Source organism: Ambystoma mexicanum, chromosome 9 (genome assembly GCF_040938575.1).
Source record: "Ambystoma mexicanum isolate Mex_15411 chromosome 9, UKY_AmexF1_1, whole genome shotgun sequence".
NCBI lineage: Eukaryota > Metazoa > Chordata > Amphibia > Caudata > Ambystomatidae > Ambystoma > Ambystoma mexicanum.
The window spans coordinates 618,859,272-618,882,100 of record NC_090931.1 but is presented as its reverse complement, the minus strand read 5'-3'; the positions used below and the strand labels follow the sequence as shown (position 1 = coordinate 618,882,100).

Sequence of the window (22,829 nt, the reverse complement as noted above, 5' to 3'; positions counted from 1 at the left end):
AGTTCAGAGTACCTCAAGGCTCTCTCCTTGGTCCTTTCCTTTTTCCTCTCTATACTAGTCCCCTTTCATCACCTGTGATTCTTTTAATCTTTCCTGTCATTTCTATGATGATGTTTCTCTGATGTTCCTGTCACTTTTATCTTTCTCCGAGTCATTTAGTACTACTCGCTGCCTTCTTTCCATCCAGTTCTTCATAATTAAAAATGTTCTCTCTCTAAACCTCTCTAAAACTGAGGAAAATATTTTCCCATCTCATTTGTTCCTCTCCTGTACCTCCTCCTTCTCGTTCCTTTCCCTATGCTTCCTTCCCCTTTTCTTCATCTGCCCGTAATCTTGGTGCCACCTTTGATCCCACTCTCTTTTCCTAATCACATTTCTAACACACCTCGTTCCTGTGGCTTTCACTTCTACAACATTCATAAAGGTTGCTCTTTTCCTGATGTATGTGCTACTAAGCTCTGGGTTCCCTTCCCTATTTTCCCTTGACTGGATTAATGTTCTGCTCTTCTAATTGGACTTCCAGATTAGCAACTCGCTCCTCTCCGTTCTGCCTATAATTCTGCTGTATGTCTTCTTTTTGGTCTTTCTCCCTTATTTCTCAATCATTTCTTCCCTTCATTCCATTTCTTGGTTTCCCTTTCACTGTCTTTTTTTCTGCACTTTCTTCAGCATTAGATTTAAGTGTATCCAGGCACGTGCTCGGCTTTATCTTTTTTCTTTTGTTTCTAGCTATAGACCTACTCAATCACATTGTTCTGAATCTCAATTCTCCTCGTAATATGTTGCATCTGTCTTTCCCCTCTTTCTCTGTCTTACTCACTCGTCTTAAATCTCTTTGGGCCTCATTACACGGTAGGCGGTAGCCATGGCGCTATTACCACCATGGCTACCCCCTTACCGCATTCCGGGTCCGTGTTCCCGGAATGGGGACTTACCAGGTCATTCCGATCCTGGCGGGTCCGGTAAGTCCCCATTCCGGGAACCATTCCCCATTCCCATTTGAGCCCCCATAGGGCTCAATGGGAATGGGGAAGGAGCTAATAACGGGCCCGCTATTAGCGGGCCCGTTATTAGCTCTGAAGTCCCTCAACGGGTAAAACCAGGCGTTAAGGAAGGGACCAGCTAAGGGACCTCGTAGTAGGGCGGTAAGGGATTACCGGCACCGGTGCCCTTACTGGTGCCGGTAATTCCTTACTGCATACCTTGTAATGAGGCCCTTTGTCTTTCCTGCGTATCATAATTTTCATTGTTTGGCGTAACTTATCATTCCATTTATTTTACTGATGATTAATCGTGTACATGGCTATGGCGAAAGCACTGTATAAATTGATTAAAAATACAAAAATATAAACTGCTACCACTTCCTCGGTGCAGCATCTTTGTGGGGAAATGTTCCTTATTCACCATAAAATGTAGTGTTTTCCATAGGAAATAAGTCAGACCCCAGGTTCATGTGCCTAACACTGCTGTAAATGTGGCAGTCCATGCGTGATGGGGATCTTAATAGCATACTGCTCTTAGAAAATTCCAAAAAGCAGCTCTTAGAAAATGCCAAAAAGCAGGCCTAGCACAAAGGGACCCCTGCCTCTCCCTGATATTCAAATTCTAATATTTGACAGTTCAACCAATACCTGGAACTTCTTGCCCACCGCATTGCCACGTTCTGCCCCAACTTCCAGTGCTATGCGGATGACACTCAGCTCATTTTCAGGCTACCCTCAGCCACCTATTCTCCCTCTCTCATCTCTGACTGTCTGTCTGCCATCCAGGAGTGGTGTTCTGCCAATGATCTCTGCCTTAATGCCAGTCAGACCAAGATCTCATCATGGGCACACCCACACCCTCCTTTCCTGTTACTCTCTGGCCTGCCTCTCTAGGCCCTCTTCCGGCTCCCACCTGTGAGGCTAAAAGCCTCGGGGTCATCTTCGACTCCACACTCTCCTTCTCTCCACACATCACTGACGTCTCTAAGAAGTCACGCTACCAGCTGCACCTCCTCAGAGGTATTGGTCCTGTCTTCTCCTTCCCCCAGAAGCTCACTGTCTCAAGAGCTCTGGTTCTCTCTAGGCTGGACTATTGCAACAGCCTCTTTCTAAATCTACCTGCTTCGACTCTCCGCTCTCTGCAACTCATCCAGAACAGGACTGAAAGACTTGTCCTTAGCCTCATGCCCAGGGATCGTATCTCTCCAGGACTGAAATCTCTACACTGACTCCCAGTGGCTGTAAGGATCAAATTCAAAACCCTCTGCATTGTCCACAAGGCCTTCTGGTGCCTAGGGCCTGGGGCCTCAATACCTTCAACTCTCTATTCCTAAATATCTTCCTTTCTCGAGTTCTTCGCTCATCCGCCTCCGACTCCCTCTGGGTCAGTCGCTTCTCCAAGCAACCAGTTGGTGGTAGATCTCTTTCTTCAGCTAGGGCCTCCCTCTGTAACATCCAACCTGTCTCCCTGAAACTTGAGTAGAATCATCTCCGGTTCTGGAAGCACCTCAAGACCTTTCTCTTTGCTCCTATTTTTTCTCCTCCTCTCCCCTGCTAACTTCCTGCCTGAAATTGAAACTGCACTCGTTACCTGGCCACCCTCTGATCTCAGGCCCAGGTCCCCTCCACCACCGGTCGCACACCTGCACTGCCTTCCTGGCAACCCCCGCTCTTGGGGACTGTTTTCTGTATCCCTACAGTCCCACTACCAGCACTTGTCACCTGATACCTTCACTTACCCTTGCAATTGCCACCGGCCGGTCTTACTTTTACTTGTTATTTATTTGTTCCATGTACTGCACTGTTCCATCCTCATTCCCCCCCACACTTCCCACGTTCCCCTTCCCATGCACTTGCGCAATCTGAATGACACCTGGCCTAGTAGGATCCTTGTCTGTCTTCCCTCTATCCCCCCTCCCTTGCTTCGTCACCTCGTCACGCCTTCAAACACTTGTCTATAGGCGTGTTATAAATGTCATATCACATCATATCATAATATTGGTGGAAATAGGGAAGCAAGCAAAGCAGACTTCGAGCCTCAGTACGAGTTAGGCGGTAAAAGATAACATTGCCGGTAGTTGGGTTACCGCCAATTTTACCACTGCGTTAAATTAAGAGTTTGTGTTTTGAGTGGAGGATTTACCTCCAGCAAAACCCTGGAGGTAAATCTTCCGACTCAACGCCAAAGAAATTCCACTGCGGTAATACCGCAAAAAAAGCCCCATTGGGTCCAATGGACCCAAAATAAATGGGAAATTACACCACCACTTGTAATCAGATGGAAATTTGGAAAAGGTGGTAACGGTAATTCCTCAGGGCTATTCATTTGGAGGATTTACCTCCAATTTTCCGCCTAACTCGTAATGAGGCTCCTCCTTCTGTGTCTCATGCTACATGCAGCGACATCAAACCAAAATGGGACACATGCAAGAAAAGCCTGTGGAATGTTTGTTTCAGTGATTTTTCATGCAACCAAACCATTTTCTGGCATCTCAAGTATGAGGCTGAAAGAAGGCCACCCATGCAACAAGCAGTTGCTTTTCAGGTATTTATTCTCCAACAGCACATGAAAGTCATTACTGTTAGACCAATCTAATTCAAGAAATCCAGCCCTCCTTCAGTGCCAGCGTCTTACAAAAGTGCTCTGTGCTGAAAAGTGTGCGTATGTGGAGGGTGTTGACCAGAGGTCATTAGTTAGAGTGGAGCTGCACTGTGATTGAATGAAGCCAGTGCTGAGACTTTTTCTTCTCTTTCCCTCACCCCACCAAAGGCATGCCATTATATCACGCTGAAATGACAGGGACTTGACTTATGATCGAACCCAGGTCAGGGTACGAAATGGGGCACGACAAGATGGGACAGCACTCTGTCAAAGTTTGTCTTTCCAGAGCACTGCCAGAGTGCTGCTCTGTCCCCCTGGCCCAGGAGCTATCCCAGGACACTGCCATATCTGTTCTCAAGCCAATAGCCCATACTTCAGAAGACTCAGCCCATGAGAAAAAAATCAGAAACAGCCAAACCCTCACATACCGTTTTGCCAGAGGTCTCGCTCAGGGAGGGCTGTGGGGGGAGGGGGGGTTCCTATAGCCCCGGTTCATTTGGTTGTAGCCCCGGATAGAAGTTTAGGGGCTACAACCAAAAGGCTAGCTAGTCCCAAGTCCCAACAGTCCTGACATTAGAGTAGCCCATAATCTTTTACAGATCTAGCAACACCCCTACATTTTGCAACTGTCCAAATTGCTATATATGTTTTGCATTTTACAGACCTTTTTTTGTTAGGGCGAGTATTGTAACGTAATGTTATGTTTTGTTATTTTGCATTTAAATAACGCCTTATGTATCATTGGTATGATCTCAAGGTGTTGGTAGGTTGAACTCCCTCGGGACCCGCAGTTCAAGTCAGTTGAGAGAGAGAGAGAGAGAGTCGTAAAGTGCATGGGCGCACCAGGTATGTGTGCAGCTGGTGTGGCTGTTGCATGATAGCTGCTTCTTAGCAGTAGGTGTGGTGCTGAGGAGATCAGTTGAATGTGTTCGATCTGGAGGGCGACATCCAGACTGAGGTTTGGCTGCGTTAGGCCTGAGGAGACGCCTAAGCTAGCCGGTGTGTGCTAGCTACCTGTGTTTTATTAGGATGATGGGTAGTTTGATGGGTCATGTTAGTATGAGAACAGCTTTACCGAATGTGTCATAGTACTGCTGTGTTCTACTTGAATGGTGGTGTATAGGAGAGAGTAAGCGTAGTAGTGTGATATTGTGGTAATCAGTAAAGTTTATGTGACCAGGCACACTCAATGATGTTGGGAATACCTTCAAAATTCAACTTTAACACAGTGACGCTATTAGGGCACACTCAATGATGTTGGGTATACCATCTTAATTCAACTATAAACAGTGACGCTATTAGGGCATATTCTAAGTTCCGCTTTAACACAGTGACGCTATTGGGAATACCGTATAGATTCAACATTAGCACAGTGATGGTATTAGGGCATGCTTTCTAAGTTCAGCTTTAACACAGTGATGCTATTAGGACACATTTTCTAGATTCAACTTTAGCCCAGTGATGCTAATGAGGCAAATTTTGTAGTTTGAACATTAACACAGTGACACTATTAGGGCGTACTTTTTAGATCCAACATTAACACAGTGACGCTATTAGGCACACTTTCTAAGTTCAGCTTTAACACGATGACGCTATTGGGCACGTTTTCTAGATTCAACATTAACACAGTGACGCAATTAGGCACGCTTTCTAACTTCAACTTTAACACAGTGACTCTATTCGGGCACACGTTCTAGATTCAACATTAACACAGTGACACTATTAGGGCACGCTTTCTATGTTCACCTTTAACACAGTGATGCAATTAGGGCACACTTTCTAAGTTCAGTTTTAACACAGTGACGCTATTAGGGCACACTTTCTAGAGTCAACAATAACACAGTGATGCTATTAGGCACGCTTTCTAGATTCAACATTAACACAGTGACGCTATTAGGCACGCTTTCTAAGTTCAGCTTTAACACGGTGACGCTATTGGATGCACTCAATGATGTTGGGAATCCCGTCAAGATTCAATACTAGCACAGTGACGCTATTAGGCAGCTTTCTAAGTACAACTTTAACACAGTGACGCTATTAGGGCACGTTTTCTAGATTCAACATTAACACAGTGACGCAATTAGGCACGCTTTCTAACTTCAACTTTAACACAGTGACTCTATTCGGGCACACGTTCTAGATTCAACATTAACACAGTGACACTATTAGGGCACGCTTTCTATGTTCACCTTTAACACAGTGATGCAATTAGGGCACACTTTCTAAGTTCAGTTTTAACACAGTGACGCTATTAGGGCACACTTTCTAGAGTCAACAATAACACAGTGATGCTATTAGGCACGCTTTCTAGATTCAACATTAACACAGTGACGCTATTAGGCACGCTTTCTAAGTTCAGCTTTAACACGGTGACGCTATTGGATGCACTCAATGATGTTGGGAATGCCGTCGATTCAATATTAGCACTTTGACGCCTTTAGGGCACACTTTCTAAGTTTACTTTAACACAGTGACGCTATTAGGGCACGCTTTCTAGATTCAACATTAACACAGTGACGCTATTAGGCACGCTTTCTAAGTGCAACTTTAACACAGTGACGCTATTAGGGCATACTTTTTAGATTCAACATTAACACAGTGACGCTATTCGAGCACACTTTCTAGATTCAACATTAACACGGTTACGCTATTAGGGCATGCTTTCTAGATTCAACATTAACACAGTGACGCTATTAGGCATGCTTTCTAAGTACAACTTTAACACAGTGACGCTATTAGGGCACGCTTTCTAAGTTCAACTTTAACACAGTGACGCTATTCGGTCACACATTTCCAAGATCCAACCCCAACACAGTGACGCTATCAGGGCACACCCTCCAGACCCAACTCTAACACAGTGACGCTATTAGGGGACATGCTATTTATCACAATTGTGTCTAAATGTGGTACATGCTATCTTTCGGAATTCCGTCTAAATGTGGTGCGTGCTGTTTTTCACAGTTCCAACTAAGAGTGGGACATGGTATCATTCACAATGCACCAATGTGAGGGGTATGCTACCAGTCATAATTCTATTTAGGAGAGGGATATGCTAACATTCGCAATTCCGTCCAAGTGTGGCACATGCTAACATTGTTACACCCGTCTCAATGTGAGGCCGGCTAAGTCCCTGGGAGTGCCACTAGTTAGTAATGCAAGTATGTAAGAATGTTACGCAGGGAAGCATTTACAGTCCAGTGTTGAATTAGGTTGGTGCTTGGACCTCTCTAGGTGTGCATGTTGTAATTCTTTTGCAGTTTACGTTATGGTAAGGTAGGGTGGCAGGGGCTTTCTGGAGTAGAGTAACACCCATGCCACACTTACAGTTTTGTTGGTGTCTGTCCGCTTCTGGCTTCAATGGCTTCCCCTGCTGCATTATTTGTATAGTGCTTTTCACCATTGGTATGGTCACAACATGCTGTAGGTTGAACGCCCTCTGGCGTCCCCGAAGTCCAATGTATGGGATATTCGAGGAAGTGCTAGTATGCGCGTGTGCATTTTGGGCAATATGTCAAAATGCACTCAGGAGGATAGATAGCTCAGGTTCAACGCGCTCGCCTTGGAAGCAAGACGACGTGCCGCAATACAGGTTTGATCCCTTTGTCCGTGCTTAGAAACCTATGGGTATCAAGCATGTTATTTATAACCAATTACAATTACAATATGCTGATATGATGGGGTGGCAAAGTCCCTGCTAGCCACCCGTGTCTATCTGGCATGTGAAGAGAGGTAGTCTAGAGGGGGTATGCAACAGCGGGATAGTCTTTGTGTGTCGCTATGTTGTGACCAATGAAAACAGCATAGCCCATCTTCCAATATTCGCTCAAAGGGGTTTCTTGCTGTATCACTATCACAGACGTGTTTCAAATTTAAAATTGTGAGCATTCTTCTGTTCCCATAATGCTCTTTTCTTTTATGCACATCGCCAGGATTGGGTTCTATGAAGAGATACAGCGCTAGTTGGCCTGGCCTGGGGCACGCCCCTCGACACCCTCCTCTTCACGGCCCCGCCCCTCCAAAGAGGAGAGGGTTCCAGAGAACATTTTTTCCATTTACAGCACCGGTTCATGTGGATTACCCTGACAAAGTCTTGCTCTGTTTCTTTGGCAATTCTTGCAGGACAATCTGGATGGGACATTTTGTAATTTTTCAAGGCCACTAGAACTGAAATCCTTTCTTGTCTAAGATGTCAGGCAGCTGGCAGGGGACATAGGCATTGCTAGACGAATGGCCAAAAGTAGCTGTAGACCTACCCATTGCATCTATCCCTAGACCTTTTTAATTATCTGGAAAAAATAAGTAAAACTGTCTCCTATAATTTTGAGAAGACTGCATACACTTCCCCACGAGAATCTGCACCCACCCCTGCTGCCCTTTATTGACCATTGCCCCAGAAGGGGCTGTGGATATGGAATTTTTAACAAGTATAGCCCACCCTTCATTCTCAAGGATGGCATGATTTAAAGGCAGGGTCACTTTAGTTGAGACGTTTTCAGCAGAAGGACAGTACTCAAAGATGTTCAACAATCACTGACGAATTTGGCACAGTGCTCGACAGCCGTGTTTTGAATGCTGATGAAGTGTGCTCCTACTGTACTGACCTGGATGACAGGGTCTACTTCTTTTTCCAAACTGCAGGACTGTTTCCGCCGGATGGGAGGAACCATTCGTGATGGGGAGAAGGTCACAGAAATCAGGCCGGGGGAAGAAGTTATGGTGAAGACCCCCTCTTTGGTGTACCGAGCCAAGAGTTTGGTGATCACAGCTGGACCCTGGGCCAGCAAAGTACTCCGCCCTCTTGGCCTCAAGCTGCCTCTTCAGGTAAGGGTTTCAGATATTGGTGAAGGTTCCACCCCATTCCAGAAAGGGGCCAATAATCTGGAAACCTGCATAGCTTGGGGCAAGAAATAATTTACTTGGGTTCAGGATTCACAAGGTCCTGTGCAAGCCCTCCCCCATTCGACCTTGAGCATATCATGGGCTCCCCAGAATGTTCATGTTTTTCCCATGTCAGTTATTAGCTTTTCCGCCATGCTGCCTTAAGAAAAATAAAAAATAAAATAATATTCTTCAAATTTGGAAAAATTGATTTGTTGAATCTGCTGGAGTTGAAGCATAATGCTCACCTCTTTGTCTTTAATAGAATCAAGACACCCTGTGCTATTAGCAGGTGTAATCTTCATTCCATTGTAGTAATCATCCCCTCCACTCATAACAGGAAGACCTACCAGTACCAGGATGCATAGTGATGCTGTTTGCTGCACTTCTTTGAGGAAGCTAGAGCACCTTGTGCTAAAGCGTCAATGGGGCAAGTCTCTGTTTGAGGATGTCCTATAGCCCTTTGTGTGTCCCTTCACTTTAGCACCATACCAGCCTGCCAACAATGACCACTTATTGGCCCATCCATGTTTATAACTTATGTCTCATAATGCATATATCGGAAAAGGCACTAAGCAGTTTCTCTGGGCAATTTATAATTTTAATAACTTACGTACTGTTTAAGCATGTTATTTTGTAAAGCCTGAATAGTGCACATTGCTAAATGAAATTGAATACACATTCAACGAATGGGGAAAATTCCACGTCTGTTGGGTGGATGTTGTAAGCGTGTTTAAGTAGGATACTGACACAAGAGAGATATAGGGCCTGATTACGAGATTCACGGTAATGGAAAAACGATGCCGATAAGGGAGTACCGGCACCATTTACCGGTCCGACCTATTACGAGTAGACTTCCCGGTATCAGAGCCACCGCTGAGACCATGCCCCTCCATACAGGCATGTGCGCGGACACGCGCCCCTTCGGCCCGGCAATACCAGGATGCCGCTAACAGGAGGACATTACAAGTCACGCGGACATGCACCTACCGGCATCAAGAAAGCAGTAATTAGAGACAGCGTGATGCCGGCATCACTGGCATCGCGGAGCACACATTAAAAACCAACTGCTGTGTTCCAAACTGCCACAGGTGCACACCATCAGCACAGGTGGAGGCAATGGAGCGTGGCCCAGCACAAAAGGAGCACACCCACACACCACACCCATCTCTACACCAAAATGATTCCACTTGCTGTTGCAAATTCATGGCTGGGGGACATGCCTGCATTGCCACTCCATGACCAACAACTACAACCGGAACACCAGAGGAGACGCAGGAGGAGAAGGAGTGTGAGACAGGCCCAGCAAGTTCCACCAGTGCAGCCACTGATTCCACATAGGCATCCACTAATTCCTCGCATCAGGGCCAGTCCTTACAACCTAACCCCTGTGCAGATCCACACCCATTACCGCCAGAACCGGGACACCATCACCTCCATTGTGGATATGATACACAAAGGCATAGTCAGCCTGATTGAAATCCACACCGCCATACCCCCTCGGCTGAAGGTAGTAACCGTGCTCCATTTCCTGGCCACAGGCACCTACCAGCACACAGTGGGGCAGCTCCATGGCATATCACAACCCTGTATAACATGCTGAACAAAGTGCTGGATGCCCTTTGGAAGCACGCAAGGGAATACATATCCCTAGCACACGCTGCCCAGGAGGTGAATGACAAAATAATTGGCTTCCATGTACTGGCAGGCATGTCACATCATATCGGCACCCATGTGGAATTGGTGGCCCCTCATGCCATGCAGGTGGTGTTCCGCATTTGTAAGCCATACCACCCCATGAAAGTGCAGATGGCATTTGACTCCAGCAATTTCATCACACATTGCTGTGCATGATTTCCTGGATGAACTCATGATGTCAAGGGGCTGTAGAACTACTCGCTACCCTGCCACATGGAGCAACATGCTGCACGATGTGCATGGCTGCTGGGTGAGTCTGCACACAGGCCCATGGCAGTGTATGAGGGGGTCAGATGCATACGCCACCTGGGTGAGAATGGGATGGTGACTGGACACTGCCCACACTACAAAACACTCTCCCAACCTGAACATGACACTGAAAATGTCAACCCACTCACCCTTGCAGCGCAATGCACCAGATGGAAGTGTGGTGCACCAATCAGTGATTGATAATTTTTCATGAGAGACAGGGATGCAGGGGGTGGTATGGTGGCTGTACTCTGGGCACTGGGATCGTGTGCATATGGACAGAGGGTGTGGTGGTAGATGGACACTGTACACTGTAATGCATTGAATGAACACATGCCAAATAACCAATGTCCACGCGTGATATCTTTTTTCCACACAACGGTTGTATTGAACATTATATTCAAGCATAGTGCAGCTGCCTCCCCGATGGAGCTGTTTGCGGCTGACTGGGTCCCGTCTGCCGCTGCCTCCGGATCAGTGGATACATCCTGTGTTTCTTCTTGTGGCTTTCCACCTGTTATTTGCTGCCCTGGAATGTTCTATTGGTGTTGCTTTGGGTGGCAGTTGGTGCTTGGTAGTGGCCTTCGATGTCGATGGCCAGTATCCTGGCCATCGCTGTCGGCATATGTGCCTGTGGGGGACTGAGAGAGGCACGGCATCAATGATGTTGTACGCATATCATGCATACATTGGTGTTGGTGCAGTTTTTCCCATGTGATGCATTGCTATCTTGGAAAATTGGCATACAGGGTCTTGCTATATGGGGGGGGTTATTTAGGCATACATCAGGTTCTCACATATGTGAGGTGGTGTATGCTGTGTGACATGCCATTGTGTTGTGGTCGGTGCGCGTTATGACACATGCTGTTTTGCTGTTTGTGGGGTGTGTTTCAGGTATGGCATTGGCATGCAGCATGCATGTTGATGTGACAGTGCTGGGGACATCATCTGGGCAGGGATGTGTCCATGTGTGTGTGATGGCCCATGCAATGCCTTATGTGACTATCACATTAGTTGGCCAACATCATGCTTTGGTTTTCTATGGTTTGTGTGGACACTCACCTCCATCTCCCGAAGACGGTACTCCACACTCCACATCTCCAATTCCCTCGATGCCCTCCATGCCAATGGTACCGTCGCATGTCTCCTGCCATCTGGTGAGCTTGATGGGGGAGTTGGCCCTGCCGCCTGTTGCTAGCCCCTGGCTACGAATGACGGACAATATATTCCTCACACGGAAGCATAAGTCATCCCACCACTTCTTGATGTCTTTTACCGTGCGGGCGATAGTGCCGACCGCACTGACCTACCTGGCAACTTTCTCCCATATCACCTTTTTCCTTATTTGTGCGGATCGCCTGAGGTCTGCAGCAAAAACCAGATCAGCATTCTCGACCAATGTGTCCGCCAACATGTTCAGTTCGCCTTCAGAAAAGCACACCTTGCACTGACGGGCAGCCCCTTTCTTGATTGTTTTTGGCATTCTGGTGGAGATATATGTGGTGTTTTGGGGGTCCAGGTCATGTGTGTGGAGGATTGCTATGGATTGTATTTTTCTAGATGGCCGCCGCTGCCTTTCCTGTTCCGGCGCGATAACGTTACGTCTGGTTCCGGTATTGCCGGGCCCGGTATTGCCGTTGCCCGTTATTTAGGGGTGGACGGAGGAGGAGAAGGTGTCAGCGCATTACATGATGCCACTAGCGGGGTGTTAGGGGTCATTAGCGGCATGCCGGTACGGACGTTACCGGTATGCCAGTACGCGCATGCACGCATTCTCGTAATTGCCTGCTGTTAGCGGCATCAGAGCTACTCAGACACGGTATTGCCTCCATGACAGTAAGGATTCGTTTTTACAGCGAATCTCGTAATGAGGCCCATAGTCTTGGCTATAGACTTTTATTTTCAACGAAAGCAAAGAAAATCCTTATCTTGCCTTATTCCTAAGAGGGATTTCCCTGCCTCAACTTAAACTAAGGCTGTTTCAGGAAATACGAAATCAAGAGTCCATTGTCCTATGTCAGACCTATTTCCATCCCTTACACTACTAATTAAACAACAAAAGTTCTGGTCAGTCTTCTTCACACAGAGTGTTGGTTCCGTCTTCTGAGTAGCGGAATACAATGCCATTAGTCTCTCACGACTATTTCTTGAGGGAGAGACTCCTTTCCCCAGCTTATAGTTATTTTCAAGTGTAGCACACAAAGTTCCAGATTAGCACATAAAACGTCTCTATTCTCAAATAAAGCAAAAGTTCCAACTCGAGTCCTGGTCATCAATAGAATGCCTCCCTTCTTTTGGGTTTCTATCACAGTGTTCACACACCCCAAGGGGATTGAAACCCTTCCCCTGGTTTCTCTTTGTCTTGCACAAATCACAATGCCAGGGCTTATGCCTCTCCCGCTAACCTTTCCCAGGCTTTCACAATTCACAATGTCAGCCGGCATGGCTCTTTGCTTAGCCTTCTTAGGTTTTCACAATTCACAAAGCAAGGGGGTTTGGCTCTTTCCTTGACTTTCTTAGTGTAACAGGTCTGGTTTATTAACCTGCCAGACACTGTGACGATGGACAATGTTACTGGCATCCTCCTGTCCGAGTAGTGGGTTCCAGACCCTTCTTTGCGGGCTTCTCGGGCCTCTGCGGTTTTTATACAGGTCCCAGACTCTATTTCTCTGGCTTCTTGTGCCTTCCCCAATGTCCCTCGTACCTTCCGACTTCTCTTTGGGTCTCAGGTATGAGCATGGGGCGCCTCTGCTGTTTTGTTCACGTCCCTGCGGTCACTTTCCCTCGCAGAGTCTGCACACATTGCGGCAGCTCTGCAGCCAAGGAGGCTGGGCACCTGGAGGTTTTCTCCATGCCCAGGCGACCAGGTGACTTGCTCTCACCTCGCGACTACTCCTCCAATTTTCTCATCAGTCTGCAGACTGTGGACTGACTAGGGATGTCTCGGTAGCCACTCTTACGTCCTTGCCAGTGTTCTCACCCCTACTGCAAGCAGTACGGGCTTCTAACTTGCAGTTCCTCTGGGGAGGGACTGACTCCTTACCAAGTCCTTCTTCCCTTTTTATTCTCTGTACTTGTTGGTTGGTCTCCCATTGCCTGGACCGATAAAGTTGGTTCTGCAGAGTACTCCGCATTGCTCTGCGCCTCCTCCTCCTCGTCTCAGTATTAGTGGTTTTACTTTCAAGTGGGTTTTTTGTGATCTTTTTCGTCCCAGGTTTTATACATGCTTCACATAGGTAGTCCCTACTCTTCCTCGTCCCAGAACTGTCTGTGGTGGCTAAGTCTTCTACCCTACAGGAGTATATGGAAATATGGGGACTATAGAGCTTTGTGTAGAGTATGTGAGTGAGGGAGAAGTAGATGTATTTTCAGTGTACTGCATTTATCCGGAACAACCGTCCCTAGTTCCACAGGGGGGAGTCCCTATCCATTAAATCCACCTGCTGAGTACCAACCCCAGGGGGACTATTGGGTATGCCTCACATCCCTGGCCTCATAGGGAAGCAGGGGCGACATCCTGGGATTCGTCCCATAGGTGAGTGTATTGGGGTTACCAAGTCAGGTCTGTGGCTCAGTAGATTAATACATCCACTAGCGGGTCATGTGTTTGATCTCATGGTCATAGGTTGGAATCCCAGCAGGTCCGCTCAGCCCTTCATCCTTCAAAGGTCGATAAAATGAATACCATTAAGTGGGGTAACAATAAGCATCTGTTATCTGTCAGTAGTGCTAAGATGCTCCACTGGGAGTGAACGTGTGCTCTACAAATACACGTTATGTTACCATTGCAGCCACAAAGAATAGGTAAACACCATGATAAGGCAGTGGGGAAAGGAGGGGCATTGCTGGAGTCTAAAGCCAGCAGAAAAGGGTGTTTTTGCTTCTATGCACACCAGTGGTCAGGAGTATTGTGTCCGTTTCTGGAGACCTCACGTAGGCCTAGATCATTGTTCTCATTTGAGGAACCATCATTTACAATATGAGACTCATTTCGGGCGACCCCATTTGACGCATAGTTTTCGCACCTGGGGCGTTGTATCCAGACCAATGGACCGCCCATGGAGTAATTTGCTCAGTTCTTGAGGCCCTGCCTGGAGTATTGGCCACAGTTCTGCATGTAATAACTGCAGTAATGGTTCCCGGTCTGGCGCCCTCGCCTGCAGCCATCACTTCCATTCCCATGGTTGCATCTGGGGTACCCTGTACAATTCTAAATGATTAATTCAGCAAGCCCTGGCCAGCTCTATAGGATGAATCTGGAGATTTGATTCTTGTGTGCTCACACGTGACATTCCCATGAGTGACCGGAAAACATTTATAGAGTGCACACAGTAATGGTCAATATTCTCTTCATGGTTTCTATCGCTCATTTGAAAGTGCAGCGGCAAGCATAGGTGGCTTCTTGGAGGAATGTATGGCACAACACCATTATCTATTAAGCCATGTGTGAGTGAGACTTTTTCTATTGCACACACTGAACTGTAGGTGATTCTAATTTTGTCAGTTAAGGAAAAAAGGACATTGGGTCTCATTATGGTGCCGGCAGCAATGTACCGGCACACTTTCCAGACTGCCACACTCTGATTCTGTGGGCGTGGGCCGTTACGCCCGGCAAGTCTGACCTGCCGGCACAACGGCCCCAGACGGCAGAGTTTTCACGGAAGCACAGGTACCGTTAACAACGGTGCCGGTGCTTCCGTGAACCCATTCCCATGGAGTCGGGTATGGGGACTTCCCAAATTTGCCGCCTGATATCTGGGACCGCCGGGACTTGTAATGTCCCGTTAGCACCGGGATATCAGGCAGCAGATTTGGTGTTACGAGGACGGCGGCAACCCACCGTAGCACTGGCGGGTTACCTCCCTCCTCGTAATGAGGCCCATTGTAAGGAAACATAATTCACCCAGGATCACACCATGTGAGGAAAAGTAATTCACCCAGGATCACACATTGTGAGGGAAAGTAATTAGTAATTCACCCAGGATCACACAAAGTGGTCTTGTGTGGAAGCTCAGATCTGAGCCCTGATTTCCTGGTTGCAGAATGTATAATTTAAGCAGTAGATTACATCATGCCCCTTACCTTCTTTAGCTTTAGAATATACATGACATGCTTTATATTGTCTTTCAAGGACTAAGCTAGTAGTGTTCAATAAAGCTGCAACTTAAAGCAACACAGCCCATCAGAAATCAACCTGAAAATGTAAAAGAAATCTTTATAGATATATATTCATCAAAACAAGCTTGGATCATGCATTTTGTCATTGACCCTGTAAGCAGTTTAGCATTGGAAAAGAACAGACAGTACTGGGCCAAACTATGAGTTTCAGACTCAAGTACTCTTACTGGCACTGGAAATCGCGGTAAATCCCCCAGTTTACAAGAGGTGGGTTGGCGGTGTTAATCCCCATTCAGGGAGCCCAGGGGGAAGCCTTTTGGGATTTGAAGGAATTCTTGCAGGTGGTAATCCTGCCCATGGTAAATGCTCTATTTTTTTTTCAATAAAATGGGGGATATACCTCCAACTAAGTGGGAGAGGATTTTTCTCAACTTTACCTGCAAATTCGTAATATGGTGATCTGGTGCAAGTGGCGCTAATTCCATTACTGACACTTTTTTTTACCACACCGCCATACTCATAATCAGGCCCAGTGTCAGAAGTCATTTCAAAACTGTTAGAAATCATTTTAAAGAGGCCTGGAGCACAAAAGACATAGGGCCTCATTACACGGAAGGTGGTGATCCAGGGTGCTATTAGCACACTGGACCATGCCGGTAAATTACCGGCACCGCCTTGGCGGTAAGGGGATTTACCGCCCCATTCCAAGGTCGGTGGGGCGGTAAATCCCCCTTCCGCCATTGCCCTTCCCCATTCCCATTTCTGCCCCATAGGGCTATATGGGAATGGGGAAGGCGCTAATTACGGCACCGCAATTTTGCGGTGCCGTAATTAGCTCCGAGGTCCCTTAGCGGGTTGGTTTTTAACGCCTGCAAAAAGCAGGCGTTAAAGCACCATCCCGCTAAGGGACCTCGTAGTACGGCGGTAAGGGTTAACGGTCACCGTTGCCATTAACGGTGACCGTTAACCCTTACCGCCGTCCGTGTAATGAGGCCCATAGTTCTGCATAGAATCAATTTAAATGCAACAGTGGGAATGCACCGTGGACGTAATTATGAGTTTGCGGTATTGTTCCCTGGTTGTTTGAAATGCATTTTTTCGTAATTGCTCAGACATGGCGTTCCTTGTGTCCGGCTCTGCAGAGGCTAAAAGGAGGGTGTTAAAGCCATAGTGTCCACCCGGCTGTCTTTCTTCGTCTTGCTGATAGATTGTATCCATCAGCTGGGATTTTTGTATACCGCGGCTTGAGCCTCATTACTCCATCTTCTCGGGTTGGGTGCTTAGTCGTGGGTTTGGATTCTTATTGGTCTGTGTGGACTTGTCCCAGTAGGGCTGGTTTCACAGGCTCTTCACCGTGAGCAGGGTCCACCCCACCCCACCTACTCTGCACCTATTATAATTCGCATAGGAGCCCACCTCAGGCAGGCTGTATGCAGCTCGTATTCTATCCAGGGGCGGGGTGCTGGGAATTCGAGCATACACAGCTTTGTAGAGGAGGTGGTGGGGGAGATGCAACAACAAAGAGCCTCTCTTGTGCTCCCCAAAATCACATCCGCCTCACACCCCCAAGGCCAGATATTCAGCTGTAACAGGTGGTTTGGTTTGGTTTTGGGGAGTTTGGGTTCTTTTTAAGTAATGTATTGTATTTGTAATAATATCACATTTTTCTATTCTAATTGGGCAAGGATTTGCTTATGGTAGGTCCTTCTGCCTTTGGCTGTGAACTCTCAAAGTGGGAAAAAACCACAGAACAGGTTATCATGCCATGTCATGTTCTTTCTGGAGAGGGGCGCCTGCTACCCTTTGGAAAAGTCCTTCTGCCTTTGCAGTACACGCTTGGCGTTGCACAGATTGACTTGCATTGTACGGTACCTGTCTGCGTGTGCAGAGTAGGCGTTAAGGCGCACTCTATTGCCATTAGAGTGATGGGAAGTGCAGAAATAATAAAACGTCACCTTTGCCTCTCGCTCGAGTGTCAGCTCTTTGAAAAGGCTGAGAAGAGAATAACTCGTTTTCTTTCAAGAGCTTGAACTTTCATTCTGAATAGGAACTGTCTGTGTTATCTTCAAACGATTTCTACATAGTTAATTGCGATCCTCTTTGAAAGAAAACAGGTTAATTACTACGCATGTTGCAGAAAGCTGTGTAATCTTCCGGTCATAGGCCTGAAATGAACAAATGAGTCGTTTGGATAATTGCACTCGCTGCAGATAATTGTGCCTCACCTGCAGGTTTCAGGTGGATTTGGCTGCCTGCCGCTACATTCATTCACATGCCACTTGCAATTAGAAAACAAGTGCCAGATACTTGGAGCCCAGGTGGAACTGTACATGGCTAACACATTTTATGTACAGTCACTGACTTACCTGAAGAGCAGGATGTACAACTAGAGCAATCCCCTTACACTCGCCTCCGGGCATACTCTCCTACCTTATTGCAAGCCTAGTCTATGGGAACATTACTGATATTTTTAGATTCCCTACGTCTTAAACTCACAATTAATTAGTCCGCTCTTTGATTATAGAATCTAATTTCACTTAACTTGTATCCATAATTCTCCTCTTCCCCTACTCTACCTTTTACCCATGTTTCCCCACCCACATTTATAAAATCATCCAATGCTTGGCACTGACACGATTTCGAGTACTCAGCTGGCTTGGCAAACCCATCCCTCCCTGAACACAGGGATTGTTACTTCCCCAAAAAGCTGATGAAAGCCTCCACACTATAATTATAATTGATTATTTATAACATGCTTAATACCCAGAGGTTTCTAAGCGTGGACCCGAGGATCGAACTTGTGCTGCTCCACGTCGTCTTGCTTTCAAGGTGAGTGTGTTGCCCCTGAGCTATCCTCCCGAGACCACTACAAGGGCCCTCTTGAACACATCTGAAGCCAATCCTGCAACCACACACCACATAACTCTAGTGCCGTGCATCGTCTGGTCTAGATATTGCCATCTCATCAAACAAGCTAAATGCTCATGAAGCTTTAGCTCACGCTGACCTTTAATCAAAGTTAAGAAACACACATCCCCATTATTAAAAAATATTCTCATACCATCTCTCCACTGAACGTTTCTGTCTTTTGTTTACTCCACCTTTATCTACCCCCCCACTCTCTTCTTTACTATCCATAAACTAAGGTATGGAGACACCCTGGCAGGGTCACAACATGCCTCTTCTTGTACGCGGTTGGTGTCATAGGACGCTGTGGTGGTGATGGGCGCAGTGTAGATGCCACTTAACATAACATTACGTTTATCTTGCCTGCAGACGTGATTCATTGTATGTTTTTGTGATATCTTATTATACGTTTATTTCTTTTACCTTATGAAAGACCTCTCTTAACCTCATGCTCTCTATATTACCCTTATCTTTCAAATATTTATACAATACTCGATTAAACCCTGGACCCTCGGCTTCCTTTATCTTCTTGTCCCACCTCTACCCTCTACTCCTTTTATCTTTTTTCCCTGAACATTTCGTATGCATAAGCCGCACATACATTGCACTTGGTTGTCCTTTGCCTTGGCATCCAACTGCTCGAGAGCTTTAGAAGGCGCGATCTAGCGATGACGCGGACAATCATGTCGTTACTACACGTGGGATAGCCCAAGCACATCTCAAGCCCCTCTTGCATCCAGACAGTACATTTAAAATGTCATTATTTTCATCTCTCCCTCAGTACAAGCTCCCTTCCATTCTTCGTATCCTCCTTTCTATACCTCGTCCATTTCTAATCCTACATTGTCATTTTCGTCCAGGAGATTAGCGTCTGGCCATCCCGGCGTGGGGACACAAAACACCTCAAAATCTCTGCATTCAGCGTGGCAAATTGGCCCGATTGAAGTCGACAGTTCTGCTACTGTTGGCTATAAAAGTAGAAAACCTCAACCAACGCTGATCTGCCCAGCCTCTACTGCCATCTTGGCGGTGGCACCTGTAGACTCACCGTCTGTGGGTATTTTATCCCTTCGATCATCTAGAAATTGTGAGGATTCGATGGATAGATCGGCCGACTTTCCTTGTGAAAGGGACAGTCCCATTAATTGTCAGAGATTTCTAACCCCAACAAAAGAAACCTTATTAGTGACTGCAGAAACTTTATTGTTACGAATGTCGACAGACCAGAGAGGTCTGACTCTGAGACTAGAGAGGCACTCAGAAAAACGGATTTTTTTGGGTTGCACAGTAGAGTGGGCCTTAGACTCCTTTGTAGAGTTCAAGTTAAGGACAGGTGTACAGGCAGTAATACAGATTGTATCATAATTGGATGTGGTCAGAGTAATCTCCCCTGCTTCTTGAGGCGGTGCAAAAACTTGAACTATGTCAAGTCATCTGCCTCTAATTTAAAAATTGTTCTTAATTGATCAGAGTTCGTTTTTTAATGTTACCTCTGTTTGTATTGGGTTTTTGGTGGGAGCTTTTTCTTGTTGTTTGTTAATTGAAGCCCCGGTTTTTGTGTCTAGTTTGATATTTTTTTTCGTTTTTTGTTATGTTGCTGGTTCCCCAAAGTTTGTTTCTTAGAGTGTGGGATTTTTCACAATAACTGTTTATTCTGTATTTATGTTCTTTGTTTTCCTGGATTTTGTCCATTGTTTTGCTATGTTTGTATTGATAGCACCCGTATGTCTTCGGTTCACGTTTTTGGCCCTCTTTAAAAATAAAATAAACTCAGCGAAACTAAACTAGTCTTGCAGTAACTTTACGGATCCACATGATTCCAAGTTATGTGTCTCCTAAAGTTATTGCCGATTTTGGATTCCCGCAGGACTCCCTGGGGATTTTTTATTACCACGTGTTGTAATTAACACATACAGTAATGGTTTTGTGTGGCAGTCAGTTCCACCACAGAAAAGAAGATGTAGTGAGGGAGTGTGTTCCAAGTGGTATAGAATCTCGTACTCAAAAAACTGAATATATTATCACTACCACCAAACTTGCAATCAGGTGCTATGTTTATGTAAAGTTTTGTAGGCTTCAATGACATACCAAGAACAGGTGCTTGCAATGTTTACAAGCGTGTTCAGTTAGGCTGTACTTCCACGTACCAATAGAGGTGTTGAAATGTTAAGTTAACACAACAACGATACCCCTTCTCCAGAGAGCCTGCTCCCATCTCAGAATACATGTTCAAGAAGTAGTTGTATAGTATTGTGCTTTTATAGCGCTTAACATCTAAACGCTATACAGAGTAGTCATAGTGGTACAATAAATTCATAACAACAAACAACACATAACTGCACATGAGAACTCCCATTGATCCGATATTCACACCCAAGTTCAGCGGACGGTGAAAACCGAACGGAAGCTGACAACAGGACATCACTTTTCTCATTTCCTACTCCTCTTCACTCGATTAACCCCACCCCTCCAACCCCCCCCCCCCCGCCTTCTTGTTTGCAGATCCACCTGAGCGCCTTGGGATCAATTCCGTTGGTGATGGTGTGTGGTACAAATACCTTTAACATTAACATGAAAAGGAGTACGAGTTAATTACATAGAAGATAGAATTTCAAACGAGATTTGAAAAAAGAGGAAAAGAGGAAATGGAGCGTAAAGACAGTAGGAGAAGATTCCAGTGCTTAGGAGCTAGAAATGAAAAGGAGCAAAAAACGAAAAGAGGCACAAGGTGTGCGAGAGTTGGACAAAAGAAAAAGGGACTGGGAACCGAGGGCACGAGGTGGAGAATAAAGAGACCAAAGAAACCATTTAGGGAGGAGCTCGACCTTAAATACACTTGAAAACATGACAAAGAAGATTAAAATGCAGACAGGGTTCAAAAGAGAACCATTGCAGAGAAAGTAAAGTAGCAGAGATGGAATAGCGAGGGGCAGGGCTACATAGAGCACAAACAGAAGATTGGTCGATGCAATGATGAGGGTCGAGTCGATAAGCGGTGAGACCAAGGAGAGAAGAGCAATAAAAAAGGCGGGACAAAACTAGGAGCTGAGCAGACTCGAAGGTGAGAAATCGACGAGACTTGCGAATATTAAAAAGAGGAAAGCTACAGGATTGGGAGATAGTCAAAATGTGAGTGGAGAAAGAAAGAGAAGAATCAAAAACAACTTCCAGATTATGAGCTGGAGAGGAGATGGCAATAATGGAAGGAGGGAAGGATGAGGAAGAGGTGGGGGAATAGTGCAAGCAGGAAAGAAAAGAACCTTGGTTTTGGAGGGATTGCGGTGTAGATAGTGGTTTGACATCCAGGTCTGTACTGAGAGCAAACACGAGGTGAGGGAAGAGTGCATAGATTCTGAGAGTGAATACAAGGGGAAAAAGATTTGAGAGTCATCTGCAAATAAGAGATAAGAAAAACCAAAGGAAGAGATGAAAGTCGCAAGGGGAGCAGTGCAAAGAGAAAAAAAGAAAAGGGCCCAGGACAGATCTTTGGGGAACACCCTCAGAAAGAGGATAAATAAAAGGTGCATGACCAGCCAAACAGATAGAGTAGGAGCGATCGGAAAGATCAGAGTGGAATCATTCAAGAACAGAATCATGAAAGACGATTTGGCGCAGTGAAGCTAGAGAAGAATAGTACGGTCCACCGTGTCAAAGGCGGCGGACAAGTCATGGAGAACAAGAAGAGAGGTGCCCTGACCTGCACTGCATCAGTCGCCACGTGCACCACTCACCTCACAGCCTACCGCCGTCCAATCTAGCCACAGTGGCAAGCTTGCAGCAGCAGTTCAGAGCACCCTTCCAACCTCACTTTACCCTTGCTAGTTATTAGGCCCACAGGCCCTCGGCTTTCACAATATTCTCCAGACTGCGGTCCGGCAGATGCCTGACCCATGCAGCACCGGCACTTCCGCACATGGCTAGATTGCGGCAAAGGGATACCAATGACAAGCGTGCTCTATCCAAAAACATCTTTGACAGTGCCATTGTGACTTTTAACTTAGCCGGGTCCTGCTGGCCCATTTTCACATTGATGTGTTTAATCTGTCAGCGCTGTGCACTTGGAGCTTCGTACCTTTGATGATCAGATCAGAGGCCTCTTTTCTCTTTCCTCGTAAGAATATGGACACGCCCAGGATTGTATTCTGCTACTTTGCATGGGAGAAACATTTAGATCCTTAAGGACGTATGTTGCGCCGAGGCTGCATGTCAGGTGGGTTCAGGATACGAGGCAAACAGTCTGCATATGAAAAGACGATGCTTGGGCACCTTGTAGGACTGTTCCCCACAGACACTGCATCTGCACCCAGGTCCACGTTTCTGGGGTCATTTTCTTTTGAGACTTACATGGCATGGTGGGGACCACCTCTGGGCAAAAGGTTCCCTCTCAGCAAAAG

At 46.3% G+C, this 22,829-nt stretch overlaps 1 protein-coding gene across 1 annotated transcript in view; it reads left to right on the top strand.

Moving 5' to 3' along the window:
- Positions 1-22,829, top strand: part of PIPOX (pipecolic acid and sarcosine oxidase) — a 442,927-nt gene that overhangs the window by 254,321 nt on the left and 165,777 nt on the right. Inside the window, exon 4 of the mRNA XM_069615297.1 lies at positions 8,224-8,406. Coding sequence (XP_069471398.1) covers positions 8,224-8,406 — 183 coding nt within the window. The remainder of the gene's footprint in view (positions 1-8,223; positions 8,407-22,829) is intronic.